This window comes from Passer domesticus, chromosome 8 (genome assembly GCF_036417665.1).
Source record: "Passer domesticus isolate bPasDom1 chromosome 8, bPasDom1.hap1, whole genome shotgun sequence".
In the NCBI taxonomy this organism is placed as follows: Eukaryota; Metazoa; Chordata; class Aves; order Passeriformes; family Passeridae; genus Passer; species Passer domesticus.
In genome coordinates, this window is record NC_087481.1 from 53298256 (window position 1) to 53324789 (window position 26534).

The 26534-nt window shown below is 39.0% G+C and overlaps 1 protein-coding gene across 6 annotated transcripts; it reads right to left on the reverse strand.

The window, feature by feature from the left end:
• Positions 1–5571: 5571 nt before the first annotated feature.
• Positions 5572–26377, reverse strand: TIAL1 (TIA1 cytotoxic granule associated RNA binding protein like 1). Of its 6 annotated transcripts, none has more exons than XM_064431462.1 (12): positions 26130–26372; positions 19633–19729; positions 16259–16357; positions 15910–15964; positions 15512–15599; positions 13538–13613; positions 11613–11721; positions 11237–11332; positions 11068–11152; positions 10653–10776; positions 10040–10179; positions 5572–9202 (listed from the first exon to the last, which is right to left on the reverse strand). In XM_064431462.1, exons 1-12 carry the CDS (start codon positions 26156–26158, stop codon positions 9085–9087), a joined length of 1116 nt encoding a protein of 371 aa, XP_064287532.1. In that variant the 5' UTR covers positions 26159–26372; the 3' UTR covers positions 5572–9084. The 6 variants fall into 6 exon arrangements, with proteins under 6 accessions (XP_064287532.1, XP_064287531.1, XP_064287535.1 ...); XM_064431461.1 differs by having other exon boundaries at positions 16259–16408; XM_064431464.1 differs by lacking the exon at positions 5572–9202 and adding an exon at positions 10436–10528 and having other exon boundaries at positions 10041–10179; positions 16259–16408; positions 26130–26374.
• Positions 26378–26534: the final 157 nt, after the last annotated feature.

Consider the following 26534-nt stretch of genomic DNA (forward strand, 5'->3'; position numbering starts at 1 on the left):
TACAAATGAACCTACAAACACGTTTCATAACCTCTGGCTGCAGGCCAGGCAATATAGGGGATGGTGTGCTCTGAGTACTTACCACACCTAATGAACTGGGTACCATTAAAACTGAAATCTCTTCAAATAGTCAAGTGCCCTTAAAAGAGACCCTGAAAGCTTTTGTGAGCCTCCTCCCGCTCCACTCTGCACATGCATGACTTGTTAGCACACAGTGTGAGAGCAAGCCTTGGGCTGCTAATTAGCCCAAACCAGGGCAGCTTTTTGAATTTGGATAAAATTCAGCAAATTTCCCAGTGACACCGTCAGGAGCAGGTGTGAGTGTGTGTAGGGGGAAAGAGAATGTGCAAGACACCCAAAAAGGCAGACACACGCTTGATAATGTGATTTCAGACAAAGATTCTATTTTAAAATTTGACTTGTATTCTGAAGAGTAATTTTACTTAAATTTAAATAGCTGGATTTGAAAAGAAATGAAAGGAGTTGTGCTTAGCTGTTGCCATTGCAAAAATCTATTCTGGAACATGCTGAGCTATGAATAACACCACAGAAAATGCATCAAACGCACAGCTCATTTCAACACCAAATTGCAGTTGAAAGACTCAAAATTAATCAACAGACTATGAGATCCCCAACTCATGATTTAAACCCAATTTCACTTACATCAACATAACGCAACTGATTTCAGTAGAGGTGGAACTCACTTATGTGATTATAAGAACTTAAAATTAGAAATGTTAACAATGAGGAGAGGAGGCCTTCAAAGCAGGAAATTCTCTTTTCTCTGCAAAAAAATCCCAGACCTTTAAAATTGGATTTTAGACTTTAAAAGGTTAAGAGTAGACAGTAAGACGAGATACTGCACTGCAAACTAAACAGTGGCCAATGAGGCATTTTCATCAAGAATTAGTGCACAAAAATCATACACTGTTCAGGGAATCACAGGATCAACAAAAGCACATTTCAAACTTCATCAACGTTCGTCTTGATGCTCACGATGGGCTGGCAAACACAGCTTGAAAGCTTTTCCTTCCACATCAGCCAACGCTGAAATGCACAGAGTATCATGAACCTGCAGCGACTCACTTATGGGGTTTTTACCTAAATGCTTCAGCAGAGACATTTTCAGTTTCACCACAAAGCAGGGAGTGACCTCCTGCTAGAACACAGCTGTGTGGTTAACCCTGGTCCTTTCACAGGAAGCAACGGGACTGGATGCTAAGATCTGGGGTAATTTTTCACAGTTCAAAGCCAAGAATCACTTTTGGGTTTTATTAACCTTAAATCAACAAACCATTTTTAGTTTCAAGCCAAGGTTTGTCTTAGCAAAATGCAGTTACTGCCTGAAGATTCACAGATACCAGAGTGAAAGAGCAGATAATAAAAGGTTTTCATCTTTTAGTAAGATACACACAGAGCAGATCTAAACATAACCTTCCTGCAAGGTACACAGCATAAAACAGCCTTGAAGAGAATTCTTGTAGAAAATTATATTCTATTTCAGGCTTCCCTAAATACATCAGGGGAATTCGTCCAGCACTCCTCACTTTGAAACCACAGAAAGCTCTGACTCACTCATTTGCAATACTTTCTAGTAGGAGGTTCACAGGGTCAACTTTTATCCCTAATCTTGTGGAACATTCCCCAGTGCCTCCAATCCAGCAGCTCTATGCATGCCAGAATACAGACTGCAAAACTCTGGCAGTGAATTCAAACATGAATTACAGGCTGAGTAACTCCAGCAGTGCTCCCACCTTACATTACTTACACCTATATCTCTTCATAAATTGCACTCAGAAAAAAACAAGACCATGTGTTTCAAAGCTTGAAATTAAGGTGTGATTGTGAATATTTATGCTCTTTGCATCTGTCAGGGAAGAAAATGTTTCATTAGATTAGTAATAAACGCATATTTAAGTTTGATAACAGCCCTACTACTAAACCACTCTTACTTGTTTTCTTCAACTTTGTTCTACAAAGAAGAATTGTATTTTCCTTTTATATTGCCTTTAAATATCAAAGGCAAATGCCATTTTTTTACCTACAGAACTTAAAGCCAGCTTTCAGAAAATAAAGCAGCACTATGGATTAAGTCTTGAGATGAAGAAATATGGTTTTCAATAAGCAACTTCACAGCAATAAAAACCTTGACTTGGTAAAATATTCATATATTCAACTAGAAATTAAATAAGAAAGCATCAAAATCTTAAAAGCATTCTAAGGCCTTCTGGACTGCACATACTGGGGGGTGCAGTAAAGAAAACCCAACTTTTGTGAAATGTTCGGTCTGGTATGAACCTGAAGATAAAAAAAAAGATACTTAACACATGCTTTCAACACCCATCTATAAATACTAAAACAGGTATAGACAACAGAAATCAAAGATTTTTGCATGACAGGGGAATATTAAAAGTGATACCTGAGGTCAGTGTGTTTCTGCTAAGAACCAGATGCAAATAGAACAGACTTGTCTCCTGGTGCATGAAAAGCAAGAACAGCTCTGTTGACTAGAAACAATTAAAGTGAGAAACACAGCAAAACGGGGTGTGGAAAATGAGTGAAGCATGGCCCTGACAATAACTGAATCAGCACTCACAATTCAAGCATCCCTAGGCATTTTCCACAGTGAAAATAACTACAAAGGAATGTCTCTTTCTATAACCTCAGACCTACCTGGATCCCTCTAACAAGTATCTTGCATCTTGTCTTCCTTTTACTCAGAAGGCACTGACAGGAGAGACCCCAGAAATACCTTTCAATAAGATTTTGCTGCAGAAGCATTTCAAGGAAACATCAAGTTCTAAGTCATGCAGCTTGTCATGACACTTGGCACTAGACACTGTGACCTTGGAACATGAATTCAAAGTAAAATGTCACATACCTTGGCAAATTTCATGCATACATCTTGTGGGACAGTTCCTGTGCTCTTCCACAAAAACCCACAGAACAAAAAGGTGCTGGAAGGAACTCTTTCAGAAGGCAGTGTGAACACAGCATCACCCTGTGTATTGGCATTCAATCTTCAAAATGCAGCATACATTCAGCAATAGCTGTTGGTCCTCTGACCTCAGGTATGGAGCATTTCAAAATGTATCAGCAGTACATGTGAACAGCTGTTACACTTCTGGAACAAGATCTTGTTATATGCATACTTCAAGTTTATATAGATTTATTCCCTCATGAAAATACCCATTGTAAGTGATTTGAGACATGGTTTTGGACCTTCATACCCTTGTTCCATAAAATATATAAATCCAAGTAGGAGGCAAGATTTACTTAGGAATAGTATCCTAAAAACATTCACATTTTATTTTTCTTAGTCTGAAATCAGCCACGTTTCTAGCTAATATCACAAACACAAATTCCCCCTACAAAACCACAGCATGTACCTGTAAATGAAAGAAGCCCCAATTCACACCAAGACAGCAAGAGTTCAGAAAACATTGCACCTCAGCTTTCTCCAAGTATTTGCAAATATTCAGAAGAGATTTATTCTGTACAGAACACAAGCTTTGCAATTTACCAAAAAAAAGAGCAAGGCATAAGTATTTCCAGCCTTTGACTACAATGAGATCTGGTGCAGGAGCTGTAGGATGGAACAGCAGCTCGAAGCAGTTGACTCCAAGGTCTATTTGTGTAGACTCCTTGTGCTTTCTGGTGCAAGTAAAACTCAAGTAGAAATGGTTCTACAAAGGTATATTGCAAAATTAAGTAGTCCTGTTAAATGAAATAGTCCTGTTAATAACCAAGAGGGTGATTTCCCCCCCAGTCAGTACCTGAGTTGGAAGATTTAGAATAAGAAATAAATTGTATCTGTCTTTCCCATCAGGCTTGACAACCCAGCATGAAAGGAAACAAATCATTTGTGGAGTGTAAAAGATCCGCCCCACTGAAAGGAACAAAAAACCTATGAAGAGCATTTTTTTACGGAACAGCAGCCCAGTAATAATTCCCCATCTATTAAGGTCAAAGAAATAGCTACTCAAATGGAGGACAGCAGCTTTTCATCATCCCCTGTGATATTTACACTTCTACAGAGTTGGCTCTAGTAAGTCAATTTCCATCCAAGAAATGTGAGCGTTATCCAATGTTTCATGTGGTAGACCTACAATTCTTATTCGGTTCTCATCCCTGTTCCAGAAGTTGTCAAGCATGGGAAGATGTTCAACAAGCAGCTGTGCATATCTGAAACTACTTCAATTATACAAACAAAAAGGTCAATATAGACACGCAACAGAATGCCAAGCTAAGAGGTCTACATTTAGAAAAAGTCTACACATCAGATGCTTAACACAATTTCCTCCTTTGTTTAGTCACATTCAGTGTTCTGTTGGCTGTTTAATAGGCACCTATTTCGTGAGGAACCAAAGAGGTTATGTGGTTTCTACTTTTGTAATTTTAAAGCCACATTATTTAAACCAAGCAGATAAAGCAAGTTTGTGTGTGAATGGTCCAACCCTCGGGGCACTGCTGCAGTGTCTGTGTAAACCTGTTGTGATCTTAAACGTGTCTGACAGTCTGCCTTGGCATCTCTGCACCAGGCACACCGGGCTCTAGCACCTATTCTCACCATCTTCCTTCTCCTCCCTTCCACACCAGCAGCTGGGAAAGACAGCTGCTGAGAATGTGGGATCTGTGAGAGCCAGGTTCATGCAAGGAATGGTAACTGAGCCACTGTGTCAGAAGGGAAACATTCAAACACCATCACCCATCAGTACAGAAAAGTCAGTTTACACTGAATTCCCTGACAACTCCATTCAGTGTTTTTCTTCTAAACAAAAAACAGTCTGTGCAGCTCTGATGTCTTATTGACAGCTTCAACACCAAGATAGAAGGCAAAGCCATGTTTCTTTCCACAGCATATCAAGAATACTTTAATAACCAGTAAGATTCAGATCAGCTTTAATCAAAGCATAGGGAGCTGTGTATTTAAGCAAGAATAACTTGTATTCAAATAATCATTACTGATGTCAAATTAACGTTCTGAGTCATTACCCTTGAAATGTCAGTGAGCAGAGCATGTCATTCACACATCCATGATCTACATCAGCACACAGCCTCAGAAGGACAACACAATCAGTGTTCACTTGTCAACATGAAGTCCTGTTTCTTTTTCAAGTAAAACATTTGGTAAACACTTCAGCATTTTCTTTGAATTGAAATTATGGTACAGCAGGATGGAATTTTATCCATGTGATACTGAGAAACACAACAACTTTTAAGGGTTTTTTAAAACAATCAACTGGATTCAATGAAGTCAGCTGAAATGAAACACGACAAAGACCTCCCCAGAAGCTACTGCCTTGCAGTTGCCTTTTTATGAACAGAAATTTCATTACATAGTGAAACCCTTAAATTTATCAATGTGGGACAGGCACCACATGTGATCAGAATGAATGAATTCTCACTCAACTTTCAAGAGAACTTTCTTTTGCTCTTACAGCCGCAATCCCGATCCCAGATTAAATCTAGATATGAAAATTCAAGCTGGAACAAGGCAGTTCTTCACAAGCCCCATCCATTATTTGGAAGTATACTGAACAAAAGATTGCCTGTACCTTGCAATGTAAGAACAGTGCAACAAAATCTTTTATTGCTGACCAGGAAACAGTTTCACGTGATTAAAACAAACACTTGTGCCCTTGTTCAAAAACAGTCAGATAATTAAGAAGTATCAGACACTAATCATGTCCATACAGTTTAAGTCTGCTTCCTTGTGTACAAACACAAGAAAAACAAATCACTATTTTTCTGCAAAACTAAGCCTTATTCACTGTGAGACTTTTTTGAGTGAAATGAAGGCAATGGTTCTGGTACAGTGAATCGCTTCTCATGAAGTTATCTTAGTAAGAAGAAGGTTCTGCAGGTATGTCTAAAAACTGTTAGCAAATATACACAAGGAGGCAGGATTGATGAGAAGCTACAGGTAACCTTAGATTTACAGCCTTACTACTGCAACTCTGCAAAATACAAAATGATTTTGTAGGAAATTTTTTTAAATAAAACATCTTTTACATGATTGCAAGTGCATAGTTTACAAGTTCAGCCTTGTCTGCCTGTTGTCAGTTTTACAGCAAAGAGGGACAATGCTTTGACAGATGACAAATACAGGATAAGCCCTTTATCATGTTCCACTTTTATTGAACATTTTCTGCAAATGCAGATTACAACCCTGGTTTAGGTTGCACGCATCAACTTAAGCCATAATAAATCAGTGTTTCTGAAATCCAAATTCTAGTGGTAAGGGTTAGGTAGTGGTCAATTTCTGTAGTTAGAGAAATTACAACAGTGTAAGTGTCACTCATAAAAGCAGTATGGTGCAAGAGGCTCTTTGGTGCCAAAAAATTGTCAGTGATGCATTTATGAATGCTACTGAGTAAAAAGCAATCTAATTTACAACTCCTCCTCGCAGTGCTAGAGAAACATTAAAGGACACTGGAGACCCCCACATCTTGAGCAGTCTGCGAAGAAATATCACCATTACAGAAAAGCTGTATAAAAATCAATGACAAAAGACTTAAATCAGAAGGTATATCCTATCTTTCATCCTGAAATACAGGTCAGGTACGGCCCAGCTCTACAGCAGGCATATTAAATAATCAGATTTAAAGTGATCTACACATTGAGACCTGAAAGATCACTGCCTTAATCTCACACCCATGTATATGGGCATTTATGTGGCAATGTACTTGCATCATCTAAATCTTCAGTAGCGCCTAAAGAACAAACTGCCTCCACACCAGCATGCACCCAGAACAGCCATATGGCAAACACCTAGAAGGATGTAGAAACCCCAGATTTCAAGTGAAGTCTAAGAAATCCTAAAGGAACTCACAATTCATGTCTCTACTGACTCGTGACTTCTTAAACCGGCTGAGTGTAACAAGAACAGAGTTACTTGTGAGGTTTTTCCAAACTACAATGTATAGGCCGATCCTCGCGTAGATATACACATATGTACAAAATGTATAGAAAAACAAGAGTTCTGTAGGCAAGATTCCTATCTTGAGTGGAAAGACACTACATACACCATAAAGGAGAAAAAGGGCCAATTCTGCCAGCACGAGCACTCGTGGTTCCACACTAACCTCAGTCATTATTGCATGCATTAGCTGCCCAGAGTGACAAGTACCTCTGGTGCAGCTGAGCCCACTGACTAAACTGCTCTTCCAGTACATCTCACTCTCAACCTGATCTAAAAGTCAAGGTACTACTTCACACGTCAATAAAAGAGGAGGAAAGAAAACCCTCATGTGACTTGCTACAGCAACAAGTGTAGTTATTTGCACAACCTGGCTGGGTTTAACACAACTGCAAATCTCCATTTCAAAACAGACTACTCTACCTCGCAACACCTGCATGGTCAGAAACAGAAAAGAGAAAATACACAGCTTCTCAGACACTCAGAACTACCATCTCTAAAAACCAAATTTTCTGTTTCTTTTAAAATGCAAATTTGCTTCACTGAGCTACCACTGCAAATCCTACTCTTTCCCTTCCAACCGTGCCTGCCTCAGCATTCCAGATGACAGCTGAGGCATTTGCACCCTCTAGCTGTCACAGGGAGGACACATTACTTATATCTAACTTACATTCATTTTCAACTTCAAATTTATTGAGGCAGTTTATATCAATGTATCCATAAAATAATTCAGAAATAACCCAAGTATACCATTTAAACATCTTCATGATTTATCCATTTACACACTCAGTACACAAACAACCCAGCCTCTGTACAAGTTCATCACATGCAAACCATCCATAAAGACAAAAACTTTAATTAAAAATAAGTCACAACTCAGTGTACTGTTTCAACTGCATCTCCATTTACCAAATGGCACATTGAATATTCTCTAAAATAAGATGTTTTTAACAATCTTGTTAAAAAATTCTTGGGCAAAATATTTCTAGACTTAAAAAACATCAAGATTTTTCAAAACACTCAAGATACTATACAACTTATAATAACCTTGAAATAGGTTTACAAGGTTGTTAACCAAGGTATTTACATACCAAATAATGTAAAGCAAAAAATTTGTATTTCTAATGACAAAAGTGATGCATTAAAGATTTATGAAATTAAAATTAAGGCTCTTTGTTATAGTTCTTTATGTAACTTTACATAATAGCCAACTTTGGAAATGTCAGTCTTGCACATTCTTGTCAATCTACTGCATTTAAAGCAGTAGGGTATATTAAGTATTACTTTGAATAATTACATTGCTACTTCTATGTTTGAGCATGCTTTTGAAACACTGTAATTATGAAATATTTACAATGTGTAGCCTTCAAACTTTATGTAAAAGCCCAAGTATGACTGTCTGATTTGAATACAAACAACATACTTGTAAAAACACTTTTACTTCTCAAAATTAAATGTAAACTACTAGAGTTTTAACAAGCAAACCAGCTTTGAAAAGTTTCAACGTGTGCCTGAATGTGGACAGTAAAAGTTATGTGAAATTTCTCAGACAGTACTGTTTTTCATTTCAAACTGAACTATTCGTTGTATCAGCTGTTTTCTGTAAGCATGTAGAAAAATTAAATATTTTTTAAAAAATTATTCCAAGACCTACATATACTTTGAGCTATGTCCATAGGCTTCTTGAAAACTCAATACTGTCTTGCAGGTTGTAGTGATTGGTCCACAGTTTATTTCAGGATGTGTGTTCAGCTAAAAGAACTCCCTGTTTTTCAACGTCATTTTTCTTAAAAGCACAATGATAAAAAACACTGAAGACAAAACAAAAAAAAAAGGAATGGTAACCTCAAGATCAAATTCATTAGCCATTTCTCCTACTATATCAAAATTTGTAGTCAGAATTGTCTTTATTGACTTTATTTTTAATTTTTGTACACAAAGAAAAACATGTTCATATCCATCATGAACAAAAACTTAAAAAGGCAGAACTAGAAGACATTTGTGTCCTTCACCAAAGCAAAGCTGTGCTAAAGGTTCCAAACATTTCCATTTTTAAAATAAATATTTTCTTTTTTTTTTTCATTGTCTACATTCCAGTCTTCAGAATGTCACTGGAAACTGCAGCCTATCATGAAATACACACTTTTAAACAGAGTCCCAGCTCACTGCGTTTGGTAGCTTGCCATACCATATCCAGCTTGGTTAGGTATTACAGGAGCACCTTGTCCCTGGGCAGGTTGAGCACCAAATCCACCCATCCAGGCAGCAGATGGAGATTGGCTTAAAAAGAAACAGGATGGTTAAAAAAATGGGGAAAAACAACTTAAATAAAAAAACAACCAACCAAAAAAATACTTCCTACACAACTACTGATATGAAAATAGAACAATTTCTTCTTCTTTTTAATGAGTAAATCAGGTTAAGCTCTACAACATGTCATTCTTGAAAATATCATGAGCTGTTTAAGAACAAAGGAGAAAAAAACCCCACAAACCTTGGGTACCAGCTGGATATGGCACCTGCCTCCAAAGGCATGAACACACACAGGTGGCTGGAACTCAACATCAGTGATGCAGAAATGCAAGAAATACCCAATAGCTCATGGGCATGAGCACCAGTGATAGCTCTATCAGGGCTTAATATGTTTAACTGGCACCAGATAATGAAGAACTAGGCAAACAAGTTATTTCAAAATTATGTTAAAACAAACAGTTCTTTTGAAGACTTCAGTCTCCGAGAGATCCATTATTAAAAGCCCACCCAAATTCTGAAAGTGCACAAGTTAAAGTGTCTGTGTTCCTTCTCTCCCTGCAGGCAAATATCCGGGCTCCTGGCTCAGACTCACCCAGAATAGATTTAGATACCAGACAAGACCACCACCCAAACTTTTCCTCACTGGGTGGTCTTTGTGTCTCCATCACACACGAAACGTGCCATCAGGTACAAGTCTGAGCTACTCACCCCAGCATCTGCTTATATGCACTGAACATAAACTTTAAGCACACAGGAGTCCCCCTAAAGTTTGAAACCTTGTTCAATCCTTGACCCAAATGAGCCTGAAACTTAAGCTACAGCACTCTTGGAATAGTCTAAAAAAAATTAAATATAAGTACTCACTCTACTCCAAAACCCTGTTGATTCCATGCTTGGCCATACATTCCATATGATGGTACTTGCCACCCATTAGCCATATATTGCCCATACTGTTGTGGATTTCCATATACTTGGCTCCATTGTCCCCACTGACTGTAATCCACCTGCAGAAAGAATAATCCATTGTACTTCAGATTCTAGAGATGGTTTACATTGCATTTGTGCTGCTGAAGGCAAAGTTTTGGCTATATCACTCAAGAGAGCTAAAACAAGCAATAATGAGATCTGAAAAATAAGATGTCACTATGACTTAATTAGATCCTTGTACTGAAAAATTTGTATATGCTTGAAACCCCAAAGACTATTTGGTTGGACAGCCACCTAATCTGCAGTTAGCAAAACAGCAAGAATTAAAATTACCTCAAAGTTTCTCCCTATCTTGGATCATATCCAGAAGACAGTAACAGATATTCCATCAAAATCACTAGCCCAATTTGATGAACTGGAACATAACTGAGACAGAACATGGAATTTCATAAGAACTCCACCACAAAATTTAGCCATTACAACTGGGAAGTCATTACAGGTATAAACACAATTGCTTTTGTAATACAAAGAAAAGGTTAAGTACAGTTACCTGTTGGAAATTTTTAGTCATATCAGGGGATTCTTTACCCCAATAACATTTAACAACATGTCCTTCAATTGTGGTTCCATTAACTGAAACAATAGCATGTGCTGCACTTTCATGGGTTGAAAACCTAAAAAATGTAAAAACAAACCAGTGTTATGTTTTACAGTACTTCCACCTGATTACTTAAAAAACAGTGACTCCATACATACAGGAAATCCAGAGAAAAACATCTGCTTTCACAAACATTCATCTTCTCAGGTAAAAATGTTGGTGGCCCTTTTTAAAAGTTCCAAATTATTCTATGAATATATGGTGATAGTTTTTATTGTATCAGGACAAGCTCAATCAAGTGAAATTACAGAGAAATGAAGTGTTACTACATGCACAGACCCAGAGATTTTGCTTTCTCTGTCCATACCTGACAAATGAGTAACCTTTTTCTGGAAACACCCTTATTTCCATAATCTGTCCAAACGGTGAAAAAGTCTGTCTCATAAGCTGATCTACAACATAAGATGTTTTTGAATTAGTGACCATCCCGGTGTCCAAAAAGTTTCAATAATACAAAATAAGAGAATACTTCATACCTGTTAGACCCGAGGCAATTCCTCCACAGTACACAGTACAATTTTTTGGACTTGACTGATTTACTACGTCTTCAAATCTCAACTGTTTTGTATTATCTATAAAGAGAGAAGGCTGGATTTCAGCAGTGGGCTGACAGTAACCTAGACACTTACCTCATACACAAGCATGAATTTCACATCTAACAAACATATTATTAACAAACATAAAATATTTTATGACTATGTTGATACAACATACCCCAAAAAAAAATCTAATCAAAATCTGGAAGGCAAGCTAATATGTGATTTAAGTGACATGATTTTGGCTTATGTTTTATTCCCCCATTGAACAGTGAAAAGACAGCAAACACAACACAGCATGACATGAAGCTCTTACTTTCTTGTGTACTTTTGGGGGCTGGTGGTTTCCTTGTTGCCCAGTTAGTTCTGATCTGGCGGCCTCCCAACCACTGGCCTCCCATGTGTACAATAGCATTTTCTGCATCCTGAAGAGATTAAAACAGAGACTTAGCACTTCCAAACAAAAACCATGTACAAATCTACTCCCAAGACTTTGCTGTCAGTTAATTCCAGTGACAAAATCAGTAACAGTACTCAGAAGTGTACAAAATTCTGAATAATCATAGTAAGCAGACAAACATTAATTAACATGAAAGCAACTGGCTACAGAGAAGGCCCTCAGAATCATATATATGCTACCTGAACACATACATGTATACACACACATTTATACCATACAAGCATCTGCATTAGAATGTCCAAAAGCTGCCCAAAAAAGTGGGAAAGTCACACAGATGCCAGAACCAATCACTGAAGTAAAACAACTATCACTAAATGTTTCTTTTGCTTCCTGGAGTTGTGCAACACATGCCTTGTAAATTCTCTACATGTTAAAGTCATTGTATGAACACACATGAGAATCCATGGCCCACTTTTTATCTTGAACATGAAACTGTAGACAATCTTTAAGTTCACAGTGAAAGCAGAAACATCTGTTAAGCAAGGGTGAGTTTGCTAACAGCTGCAAGAAGCAATTTGTCTCCCAATTGCTTTGGAAGAAGACAGGCAGAGAAAATAGTGCACATTTGAAAAGCTTTTCCAAGGGCAAAAAGCTTAAGGAAAAAACTGCCAAGTATAAGAGACAAAGAAGATGTGGACAAGTTAAAGGTGAGCTGCTCCCAGCTAGAATTCTCTTCTCAAACTCAGGACCCTGATCTTTCTAGGTTTTAATTATATTGAGTACTCATTTTGAAAACACATAAATACAAAAATGAAATTACAAAAGATGACCAATAAGAAAAGAAAAACTCAATCCAAATGATAAAACCAAACCTCCAGACAATGAAACACCCCAATTGATTGAAGCACCCTTGGCTCCTAAAACATGGTGAATATATACTGAAGTGACTAGGAAAGGAAACACTTTCTGATGAATCTTGCTGCTATCCTGCCTGAGGATCACAGCTGAGGCAAAAATGGAACAGAGCCCAAGCCAAAACTGATCCAGTCCAATGCAGGAGGTCCATTTTCTTTTAACTGTGTTATGCATTAAGAGCTCAGGCTGGAGTACCTGAAGTGTGGGAGCATATCCCACTTCCCTGAATCTAGCAGAATTATACATTCTGAAAAACATAACCCTACAGATGCAGCTGCTGTGGCAATGAACAGCAATCAGGACATGAAATTTAGAGTACTTTTTAGTACTGTGTTTAGAATTCCTCCATTAATTTTGTAATACAAATTTCAAACTGGAGTTTTTATGGCTAAGTCTAAAAATAATCCAGTAACTTTAATTCCATGACTGTTACAGTTCCCCCCTGGTCACAGGAACCAAACAACTGTATGATAAGGGAAGAGGGGTACATGGAAATAGCAGCTATTTCTTGCTTTTTCAGCTGTAAAACAGAACAAAGAAAGCATGACTGGAAAAAACCACACTAAATCAAGGCATTCACTTGCAGTAGCTTATGGCATTAGCAAATCTGAAGAAATTACAACTTTTTCTCTGATTATGACATTTCCAGGTAAGTGTTACAGAACATCCAAAGAGATCTGACACGCAGGACTTCTGACCACACAAACAAGCTTTATATGCCTAATATCCTGAAACTGTGAGTTTTTTCCTCTGCAAAATATTTAAGGAAAATGATTCACAGTTTCCCCACGTTGTCCTAAACATACATACAGCTCCTGTACATGTAAATTTCTTTCCCTGAAGTCTAATTAACAGCGAATACCTAAACAGACAAAACTAAAAATGGAAAATAGGAACTATTTTAAACCTGCATTGTGATTACTCACCAGTTTGTTATAAAAAGATACAAAACCATAGCCTTTTGACTTTCCAGTTGCCATATCTTTAACTACCCGTGCATCCCTGTGAAAAGAAGCACAGCTATATGAGGGTAGTATTGATAACCTGCAAAATAAAAACTAAAAGGAACCACACACACTGTATTGTGAGCATAATTTTTTCTTATAAATTCAGTTAGCCCTAAAACTACAGTCATTCCTGAACTCTCCCTATTGCTTCTTTACCTGTTAGAAAAAAGCAGTAGGACAAAAAAAATAACATGTAATAAACATGCAACCTATGCACATAACCTATACTGGCTATAACTAGAATGTTCAAATTTGAAGTATAAGAGAAACAAAGTTTCCTTTTCTAATATTCTATTGGCTAGGGTCCTCTAAGGTTTACTGTTCTATAAATTACTGTAACAATTCTATCTAATTTACCATGCATTTTCTAAATAGTTAAATGTCTTCTGCCTAGTGATACAAAATATATGAAATATTAAAAAAATCGAAAAAGAGGAAAAAATAGGAATTAAAAGGCATACATGGCCTGTTAACAGATTTCTTTATTTTTCTTGGTCAATTCTCTACCATCATTTTGGAGTTTGGGTAGCTGTAAATTTTGAAAAATTGACATTTTCAGAAATTTAAGAAAGGAGAATAAAACTAACAACAATGCTAAGCACACCAGTACGAAAACAACAAATTTACACAGAAATTTTAGTGAGTAAGTTAAAATGATTGGAAATATAGAACTGCACTGAATATAGAATGTTAAAATGTAAATACTAAAATATGTATATATAAATAATGTATAATAAGAATAAATAGAAATGAGAAAAAATCTACAACTGAGTTCCAGTGTGCACAGTTCCTTGCAGTTAGCCTTCAAGATCCTGTCCATTCTTATGAGCAATTCTGCAAAATAACCAGAATGCTATTACTTTTAATTGTGACTTGGACTTTAGAAAAACTGCAGGTCTCAGGTATAAATATAGATTGAGAAACAGAAACCTGAATTATTCTTTTTAAATTGATTTTTAAAACAGTACTACTTACCACATTAAGAGACAAAAAGCAAAGTAAACAAAACAGCAGAGGTAAGAAATAAGATTTATGATTCATTTAAAAATATGCGTACAGAACAAGAGAAAAATAAGAATTTTGTTCTTAGAAATATATCCCTGTAAAGTAGTACAAAAACGTTCATGTGCAACTTTGATTTTTATAAAGATAAACTGATAAAAGATTAACAGACTTTTTTGTAGCAGTACTCTTTAGGACATATATACTTTAGCACTCTCAAGGATTTTGTAATGTTAAATATGTTCAATTAGAATATCAGGTGATGTAGTATCACCTGAATGGTCCAAGAGAAGTTTAAAGAAACATTCTCTGAACTGGCAGAAATGTGCACATATTGTAAAGCCACCATTTTTCATTTAAGATCTTATAATTGTAATTCATCCCATTATCATCCAAAGAACCAGATTTCATTCTCACAAGTATTAGCTTTTTCAAAACAATCCCAAGTTATTAACTAGCTGCTTTATAGAATTATATTTCAATTGCCCAGTTTTCCACACTGCCTATGAAATGCAGCCAAAATGCACATAAAACACACCCAAAATACAATATATACCAGTTGTCAAGTCACTACTCTGTACACATTCTCAACACCAAAAAAATCACACTTAGAGCAGTAATTAAATTTTAATAAAAGGTTGAAGGACATTAGCATATAAATTAGGTTAAAAGCACATTGCTTTCAGCAAACCAGAGCACAATTACATTACTGTATTTACATTGTGAAACACACTGAGATACAACCCCTCTTTTCTACCCACCCGCCCACCCCAAGGAAATGAACAGCAGAAAAATTATCTCAACAGATAAGAAATAACATTTCAACTTAGAAACACATTTTCACTATCACATTTTCTAACTGATAATGGAAATGTTTATAATGATACTTACGATATTTTACCAAAAGGAGCAAATGCTGACTTGATGTCTTCTGTTGTTATTTCTGGACTTAAATCCCCAACGAACACATGGAAGTGATCTGAAAATAAATAATTTACTAATCAAATATTTAACTGCTATCTAAAGTTTCAGCTCCTGAGAAAGTGATGCTCTGCACACAGCTCTGGGAACCAGGAACGCTCAGGCTTCCATGTGAAGAGCAGCAGCAATTTAATCTGTCCACTCCGGTTTCCCCAGTTGTAAAGCAGAAACAGAAGAATTAGTTTGCAAAATTCTATTAAACTCTAGATGGGAAGGAAAGAAGTTATGTTTAAATGCATTTATGATAAATTATTACCACTTTGTGAAGTATTTGTGCAGAAGTGATACTGTGGCATTACATTACTTACTGGATGTATCTTTTTTCTGGCTACTTGGTGTTGTTGCCCAGTTTACTTTGACCTCCTGAAAACAAGTATAAGATTTAGTATAAATTCACAAAATTCTTACATTTTATAAGCTCATTCATGGGTGGGTTACAACTCTCAACATTTACAAATCATCACTTAATATAAAACACCATCATAAATAGAAGATCACAAATAATACATTTCCTAAACAAGACTTTTTTTATATCAATACTTTTAAAAGATTATTCTATCAATATTTAATCTTGGTAAAACATCTTCAATAGTTTTACTAATATTTTCACACAAATCTATATTCTTTAAATCTAAGATTACCATGTGAGCAACTTACCTTTCCCAAAATTTTTCTCCCATTCATAGCAGCTAATGCAGCAGCTGCATCTCTGTGTTCATAAAATTCCACAAAGCAATAAGGGTCATTGCTTGTATGCTGCAAAACAGAAAATCCAACAGAAGAGTTGACCCTTCTGCTATCGGGTTGCTGAGAAGAAAATCCAGGAAAATATATTACTTACAGCTAGAAAGGTTCAGAATGATTTGCATCAGATTTATGAAATAGCCTTTGACATTACACTTAAATGCAAGAATTCTTAAGATGGATTTTTTATTAAAGGTCTAGCAGTTTCTGAAGGATAGCTTGCTGGAATGAGGACTGAAGTTTACTGAACTAAAAATAACTGATCAGAAAAGTGACCTGCAAACTGGATGGTAAGGGGGGGAAAAGGGGAAGAACGGAGAGAAGAAAAAACTGCCTCTTGCATATACTCAAAGCTAGGAAGGTTTATTCCCCAGACACATTTTCACCAATTTTCTCTTGCCCTACTTAAGAAATCTTTCCCTTTTTTTGACTGAAAACCACCAGCAGGCAGCAACCTGGAACCTGCACAGTGTCAGTCTCAAGTGAAAAAAGCCAATGACTGAGAAATAATCTTTTAAAAGAACTCAAAATAGTCTGAGAGAAAAGGATACTAACCAACTGACTGTTAACTCTGTTAAACCTTGAGTACAACCTGTTTTTGTAGGATGGCCTATTAAATCACCTTTAAAAATACTCACTGACAGAGGTCACTCAAGTGATAATTGTACCAGAGTATAAAGTGCAAAGAACAGAAGAGTTTTCTGAAAAGCTGATCAGGTGGAAAGGATGCTGAGAAAGCCAACTTGAACACTGGATTTGATCTATCTCCAAGCTGTAATGAGTACAACAAAAACTCTAACCAAATCGTTTCCATTAACTATTCAGCACATGCATGGACCAAAAGATGATAAACACCAATATTACCCTAACCAAGTTATTTCTCACATGGAAAGGGAAGGGTCTAGCAGAGAGGAACTGCTCTGGCATCAGTATTCTCACTATCAACCTCCCCCAGTGCAGGTAGAACACAGCTGTAGCACAAGCTAAGAGAAGCCTTTTCAGCACTCCTATTTAACTTCTCACAACCCATACACATTTACACTGATGAACAATTCTAATCCTTCCCCCTAAAAACTGATTGTACAGCTTAAACGTAGTTCTGTCTACTCGTGAAGCTGTGAAGATGCAGCAGCTGAATGGATCACAAGGCCTTTATACACCTAAAATGGTCTTGGAGTCTGAAGTCATCCTCCTGAATGCTGTCACTACCTGGGGCCTCCAACTGATGCACAATGAACAGATGAGACAAAATGCACCTGAGATCATAAAAAAAGTTTCAGCCACAAAGTTCTCTACAAGCACACTCACCTCAGATGGCCCAAAAAAGAAAGCCTTAATTCACCCCTCCTCCCACACTACTTTGGGAAACCCATTTAAGGCTTCTTTAGGAAATGTGGTGTAGTTTATGCTTCAGCTGAAGTACAGTCTTACTTTTAGATTGCAGGGAGGTCTTCTTTAGCACTGAGAACTTGTCTGAACATGAGAAGAATCTCTTTTGCCGACCCTCAGATCTTTAGGTGTTCAAACCATCTACAAATACTGTGCCAGCAGCCTGAGTATTATATACCCCCAAAAAAACCACCTGAACTTTTTCAACACTTGATGTGTTCATGTCATATACTCTACAAAAGAAAAAGGATGACTTGATACACCTGGCTAAAATGGAAAAATCACAGGTTTTTAAAAGGTGATGGTGGTGCTAACAATGGTAAGAACCACCCAACCATGACACAGTCCCTAGGACAGGTTTACCACACACTGTGGAAGGATGGGCACCAGGGACAGGTCCTGTGACAGCTGCAGGTGCCAGTGCAGAACCCAACCTGCACTTCTGTGACTGCTTCTTGGCAGCTGCTGAGATCAGCCCAGTGCAGGCACCCCTGTGCGACTGAATACAGCTGCCAGCAGTTCTTGTTCATCTATTGTTTCATGGAGATGTCTCACTTAGGGAAAGATCTTAAAACCACAAAGCCTCAACCAAGGCAAAAATGTTGGAATTTCTCATCTGATCCTCAAGAAACCAAACTGCTGCTAACAGCTCTCACCCAGCCAAAGGTGGGAGCAGCAGCACCTTATGTCTGCAGAGCACATGACAATCAAAACTGTTTCTTCAGAGAGGAACTAACAACTGTGATCTGTCAGCCTTCTGTTACTTTTCTCCAATAAACTTAAAACAAATCCAGCAGAGGAAAGTGTCACATGGGAAACTATTAGTCCAGACAAAGATGAGAGTGATTAAACAAGCAGCAAGTTGATGATTAGCTAAAAACAAAGAAACAAACAAGCTGTGTGAGTATTGAAAGGAAGAAGAAGCCCACAGGGGAGTTTCTGGTAATATTCCTAAAGAAGTCAGGTCACGAGACTTGCCTTTTAATATTTTCATTAACAATCTTGACAGAAAACTAATGTAACTGTCCTCAAGAAATCTGTAATTACAAGTTAGTAAGAAGCATAAGATGTAGTAAAAAGTATGAAGAGTATACAGAAACCAGAGATGAAGGAGCAAAGCTTACACCTGGCTGAAGCTCAGATTAGTTCCTGCCTCCTCAAAGTTTACCAGTTACAAACGTAGAAGGAAGGAAAAATACCAGGGATAGAGAAATTTTGCAGGATGTGTCAAAAAGCTCACAGAAATGGCTGCCAACCATAAAGGTACCAGAGTATTTACAATGGAGATAAGAAAACATTAATACTTACCAACACTCTGTGCAAAAGACTTTATCTGCAATACTATGGAAATTTTGTCACTTTGTTTCAAGGAAAAATTAATTTAAGAACAGACAGGTGCAGACAAGAACTATTTGTACTGGTGCAGACAAGAGGTATTTGAGCTAGTGAAGAAAAAGCTGAGGAAGAGTCAAACTTATTTTGAAGGATTTCTTACTTTTCATCATAGCAAAGAACCATTTATTCAAGAGGGACAAGAATTACTGAGGCTCATGTTCAAATAAAGTGAAAAATGTACAAAACAGCCATGAATAACACTTGAAATAATAAGGCTTCTGATCATCAGAAAAAGTGATTCTGCAAAGAGGGGGTAACAGACTTTTAAGTAAAGTGGAATCTCACCACCAGCTGATAAAAGGTATGTCAGGGCTACAGGCAAAAGCACAGGACTGCACACACCAGGTCCCTCCTGCAAACAGTTACCCCCAGAGCCAAACACAATCAACCCAAAGAAACCCACTGCCAGGAATGCCAAAAGAAGCCCTCAGCTTCATTTGTTTTGGACAACTTAGGATAAAGTTACATTACATTTGCTACCCCCCAGATGTGGAAGGCCTTACCTCTGTTATCATTTTACAGCTTTTGCATGGTCCAATCTGGCTGAATAACTGAAGTATGAGAACCTCAGTCACATCTCTGGAGAGGTTTCCTACATAGCTACACAAGGAAACAAAAAACCAAAATTTTAAACTAGAAATTGTCATATTTTAAAATGTAACTATGGCTTTAAAAACTTAAACAACTATAAAGAAACTCCCTTTAAAACATCTCAGGTATCTTATAGACAATATTTACTAATTATTTCACAGTTTTAATGCAGTATTCATGTGGTTTCTAAATTACAATGTTGGCCACACAACTGAGAAGTGAAGCTTGATGCAGACAACGCTGGACACCAAGACCTAGTGCCAATCATTTCCTTGGCACAGAGATGTCAAAAGCATGAAGAACATTGCTCAAGAATGTTGTGCAGAACAAGCAACCAACTGGGCAATGATATTTTAAGTTTCACTTCCCACTGAGTATCTCATCAAGAATACTTCTGAATTTGGGTACAAACACACATCTAACTCCCATGAGCTCAGGAGCAGCTCTCGGACAAACTGTGCTGCCTTGCAAACAAGCAACTCAACTTTTCTGTTTTCCTGAGCATTTGGAAAGCCAGCCCACTCACCAACAGACAAGGCAATTTATGCAGCATTCTGCCACAGGGATGCACTGTACAGCATCCATCTCAACAGCTCCCACCTCTGTAATACCCCCAAAATTCTGGCAGTGTTATTTTAATATCAACCAGACTTCTTGATTGTTGTTAGTAAATCTTGAGAAATGATTCCAAGTTTTGAAATACTTATCAAGTTTAGATAAGAGTCCTAGATTTAGCAAGTCACAATAATGGCTGAGACAGTCGTGAATGCAAAACTAAATTCTTTTTAACAATGTGACTAATTTGTAATCAAATTGTAAACAAAGTGATCAGTTAAGAGCAAGGCTTGTCACAGCAACAGATGTCACAAGCCATCAGCAGAGGGACATTCATCACCTTTACAAACAAGGCTATCAAGGCATAAGGAATTCAAGTGCAACCAATAAGATGAGCAGAACCTTCTGTGATTTAGAAGTTGAAAGAATAGACATTTTACTCATTTTACTCTGGTCAGTTACAGAACATCACAGAACTGCAAACTAAAGTCAGCCTGACCTGCAATACAGTGAACATAAACATGAACAAGCCTTTCTTATTGCTCACAGACAAATTTATTTTGAGTTAACTACAGGTGTGCTCTGAAATTGCTCTGAGAGGCAACCCTTGAACGTTTTTCAAAAGCAAATTGTGTTTGACAGCTGGACTTTCATCCAGATCAGCAAAATTAAAACGGACAATGTTTGTTTTCATCAGAACACCACACAACCTTATCAAGAGATGTTTGTTTATGTTCTTCTTTCAGCAACTGTGGGGCAATTCTGCACTTTCTCAGCAGGACTTCAATGCTACAAGATCCACAGTGACTTTCTGAAGTACCACCTGAATACAGAACATCCACTAAAATCCTTCAGGTACTCATTATTTTCTTATTAAATACGTATGAATTAACACAAGTCATTGACAGAAGCCTGGATTGTTATGAAGCTTTTCAGTAGAGAAATGAAAAACTGCAGAACTCTAAGACCCCTTACAGGACAAACTGTCCATCTCAATGACTCTTCAGTTCTATCCTGAAAACTTAGTAGTTAAACATTCATCCTTACCTTCTTTCTGAAATATTAACTAATTTTTTGTTAATCATTCACAAAGAATAAATTGTAAATCACTAATAGCTTTTAGTGAAAATATTAACCTCTGAAGATCCTACTAAAATCAGATGGCAAGTGTATATCCCAGTAGGAATTCCAACATAAAGGGGCAGTTTATTGCTAGTACTGGCTTCCTCTGTGTGCTGCAGAACTGCATTCATTAACACTGAGCCTCCACAGCACACTGATACAGTAACACTGATACGAAATTAACACATTATTTCTACTGCAAAGCAGATACAACAAGGAATACAATTAACACTAACAACAACAACAAAAAGTATCATCCTCTTCTGCATATATTAACAAGTATTTGGAAAACACAACAAGTCTGAAAATCAAGCTGGAGAATTCCTCTCAGTCAGACAAAAATTTTAAAAAGAAAAAAAAAGCTAGGGAAAGCCATTCCTCAGCAATCTATTCAACTAAGGTAAGAAAATTACACTAACTGCTAGACTATTTAAGATATAGTAAGTGTTTTTTTGATCCCACCATGTCTTCAGCAAGATACTTGTGACAATGTTGCATCATAACCTCAGCTATGAAACAAGCTGCCTTTTCATAAAAATCAGGACCACCTTGACTGCCAGATCCAGATGGGATGTGAAATCCTACTGGTCCTTGAATTCCCTGAATGTATCTGATCAATATTGCCTTGGTGCACAATATTACCATTAGTCAGAGGCATTCCCACCCTTCCCAAGATGCCAAAACTCAAACTTCAGAAACGCACCCACTGAGGATACTGCACAGTAAAGGTTCATGCAGCAAGGACAACACTCAGAGACCCAAATCTCTCTTACTAAATGTAAAATCTGGAACTACGAATCTCTACAAATTTGAAACAATATGCCAAAAAGTAAGACTTGATGGTTACTTTCATGTCTTTAAGCAAACTGGAGTAACATCACCTCCTTCAGCAGTTAGAGATGATTTAATAAAAACATACAAGCAAACATCTTTAGTGTGAATGTCTGAATGCTACAGAACTAAAGAAATCAATATGTTCACCACATTAGCACCTCACCTTTCCGGAAACACAAAACCTGGCTCAGCTGATGCTAATCTCCCACCACACATGGCCAGCCTATGGTCAGCTTTTCCCTGTCCAGCTCCATTTCCACCTGATGGAACACAACAGCACTTCTACTTCACTAAACCAAAATTATCCACAAAATTATCCACCACACCTCGAGAAACCAGAAGACTCCTAACACGCCATTGTACTGCATTTCAACCTTTTTGGACTGATATATTCTAGAGGGTGTACTATGCAAACTTTTTTGAAATGATGAAACCCAGCAAGGCAGAAGCACTTACTAAACTCTTATAGGTGGTCTGGGATGATGTGACAGGGCAGCAAAAGCTGTGGCTTTTTGCACACAGGCAATAGTGTTTGCTACTGAAGCACTCAAACACCAATTAGCGTTTGAGTGCTTCAGGCAGCTCAAATAAAACCCCAACAGCAGCTACAAAAAAACCCCAACAACCTACAGCCAGATAGATGTCCTGACACACGTATTGATCTATTACACTTCTGCGTGCTGCTGACAACACAAAGAATAACAAACTGCTTGAAATTCAGAGATGATGTAGAACTATCTAAGGAACACAAGTCATGCACCAGTCCATAATGAGTTTTGGAACTCAACTCTTCAGCTTGAGCAGCAAAACTCTCTTTTTGAAGCTAAATAGGTTTGGATTGCATCCTAAACAGGGAGGTAAGAAAGGGACATTTACAACCACTACTTTTAGGTACACAAAACTCCTTTACACTCTATTTTGGAGGAAAGATAGTAAATTTGATTTCTCTCTCACACAGGCAACACACAAGTAACGGCAGTTTCCATATTTAAAGAGGAAATAATGATAAGCAATAAGGTAAGTGACGGGCTTAAGAGCCCATAGAAATTCTAGAAACTCTGCCTAGTGCTTGTGAGCTACTGGAAATAAAATGATACCAAGAATAATCCACTATGCAGCCTCCTCCAGGAGACAACATTCCTGCACAGAGCTGAACTGAGAGGAAGTTCAAGAGAAATGAATCCGGGTGAAGCTTTACTCCGGCACCTTATCCACATTCCAGACCTGGAATACAGCATGGCAAGGCTGATGAGATAGCAGCTGCAGGCACGCAGTGACTTCAGACAGTCCCTGAACAAACCACACAAAACATTTCTAAAAACTTCAACAAGAATATACAACTTTGCAACTTTCCTGGCTGCCTGTGAGAACTGATAACATTAGCAACACATCAGGTTTCTGATAGTTTAGTTCTCACTTTAAAGTAGAAGCAGGATTTTGATACAGCCTGTGAAATCTAACTACTCACAGAGAACAGAGCTTTCAAGTGTTCCATTAAAACAAAAAACAACCCAAAAAAATCAGAAGCTCACAGCTCATCTTAGGACCAGCTAAAAAATTACATGTGGCAAATCATGCAGAAAGGCCCCTACTCCTGGAAAGTTTTTTGGCAGAAATAGCTAAGGTTATTCTTCACGTTTCTATAAAGTTAAGAAATAAAAATGCAAACAGTGTCAGCATTCTATATTAAGCCTCAGAAAATATTCTGAATTCTTAGAGGTTTATGACTGCCCTATCATGACAACATAACAGCCCTGTAAGTACTGCAAATTGAAACAATCCTCATTCCCGAGCTGGTTAAGATGGGCATAAATGTTGAGTGAACAGTGGTAAGGTAGGTTTGGCTTTTTCTAAGTAAAAAAAAAAATGGCTTGCGGCTGTTAAAAAATAAAATTCCTTCCTAATTTACAGATTTTGGATCTCACTTATTCCTTCAGGAGTGAAAAACTAAGACATTCATAAAGTACTGCTTAAACTACCAACCAAGTGCTTTGGCACATGGTGAAATACCTACTGAAACGATTTGTTCTTCATTTTCTCCCCCCTCCCCCTCCCCAAATAAACCAAACAATGAAAACGTAAAAGTTCAACTAACAATATTTTTATTTGTTTTTCTTGGGGGACAGTGAGTTTTATTTATGAGATCACAACTGTTCTATAGAAAAAACAGTGCTCAGGATAATAATCCTTAAAACATGCCTTGCTATTCTAAATTTAAAGATATTTCAGATAAAAAGTAAGGACAAGAAGGTAAAATGTAAAAAATGCTACAGCAAAATTTTTGTCTTCCAAGCAAAAAGCCTCCAGATAATTACAGGAAAGTAACCCTTTGTGATTGTGGTTACTACAGAACTGCTAGGAAATTCATGTGCATGCTGTTTATTAGTTTAACAAATGAAACAGTCACACGTGTGCAATAAAACATCTGGGGCAGCTGCAGAGATGCTAGTTCAGACATCTCAGCACAAATTTATTTTCTTCTTGTTAGTGACTAAGTGGGTTAAGTCAGGTCCTTGATGGATGTGTACCCATGGCCAATGTGGTACCCAAACTTGTTAGCACCAAAAGAACATCTTAAAACTTAGTGGGAATATAGCAGTTCTTGAAAAGAAAGAAAAAGAGCCAATAATGAAGAAAAAAGCCTTGAAAATAAAGCTGAATAAAACACTGTGTGACTCTGCTCTTCTCCCTCCTCCTACTCTAAAACAACACTCCAACCTAGGTCTGCTCTGAGGGCCAGGCAAACTCAGATCATCAAACTCAAATCAACACAAAAAGCATTTCAGATCTTCTTACTCAAACTATGCACCTCAGGGAGCAAGGACTAAGCACTTATACTGCACTATACACGAGTTTAAAGAACTTTTGCAGACCTAGAAAGGAGAAAAACAAATTTGCTTGCGAAGCCTTAAATGCCAAGTCATCATTTTGGTAGTGAGAACAGTATTGTGAGACATTTTACTCTGTTTCTCTTTAGAGTGCCTTTCAGTCCAGACTATCTCGGAGAGTTTTTCTGAAGGCTACTGTCCTGAAAGCTAAATAGACAAAGATTTCTTTTGCAGCGTCCTGAGCCGTGTTTGTCATCTGGGCAGCCCGAGCATGAGCCTGCCTTTCTTCCAGGCACAGCCCGAGCGCTGCCCCGCTGCCGGAGCCCGAAACACCCTCTGCAAATCTGGGAACGGCTGAAAAGCAGCAGCAGCACAAAATCTCTGCTCTCAAGTGGCCAACCACAAGTGCGAGCCTCCCTCGCTCAAGCCAACAAGACAAAGAAAATTCATCAAAACCACATCTGCAAAGCTGAGAAGGACCCGACAGCAACCCCAGAACGCCCAGATTTGTATTTTTCAAGCAGAAAAGGGATGACAGGCACCAAGTGACCGAACAGCGCGGAGAGACACGGCCAGCACAGTTATTTCTCCCTGCTGGGCCCGATACCCTGTTATTGAGCCACGGCGTGACACGCTGGAGGGAAAGCGATCCCTCCCGCTCTCCCGGCGCTCCCCATCCCTCCCACCGCCGGCAGAGCACAAAGAACTTTCCCAGCGCCGGGACCGCCGGGCAGGGGCCGGGGGCGGCCTGGCCCCCCGGGAAGGCTCGGGAGCCCCGCCTGCACCTCCAAACCGCCGGGGACGGGCCCCGGAGGCTCCGGGGATGGACCCCGTCACTCGCCGGCTCCAGCCGAGCTCGCCCGTGCTTTGCCGGGCTGGGAGCGGCGCCGTGTCCGTGCGGGCCGCGCTCCCCCTGCCCGGACCCCGCCGCACACGCTCCGTCCCGCTGGGCGCCCTGCGCTGCCCCGGCACCCCGCAGGCCCCGGCCGCGCTCCCCGGGAGCGCAGCCCTGCGCCCGCCGCGCTCCGCCCCGGGCCCGCTGCGCGCCCCGCCGCCCCCTCCCCACTCACAGGGTCCTGGGCTGCCCGTCGTCTTCCATGATGGTGGGCGAGCGCCGCTCTCCGCAGCCGCGCCCGGGGGCAGCGCCGGAGGGGCCCGGCGGCGCACGGAGGCGAAGGGAAGGTGAGGAGGGTGCGGGCGGCCCCGGCTCCCCCCGCTCCGCGTCGCCCCCGCGCCAGGTCCCGCGGCCGCAGATCCCGAGCGGGAGAGGGAAGCGGCACCACAAAATGGCGGCCGCCACCAGACGCTCAGGAAGCCGCGCTCTGCGCAGGCGCCGCCCCGCGCGCTCCCGGACCCGCTTCTCCTTCCAGGCCCCGCGGGGCGCGATGGGGATCGTAGGCACGGGCGGGAGAGGCGCGGCGGGGCCCCGCAGGCTACTGGGAGTTGTAGTTTACCTGAACGCGCATAGAACGGAG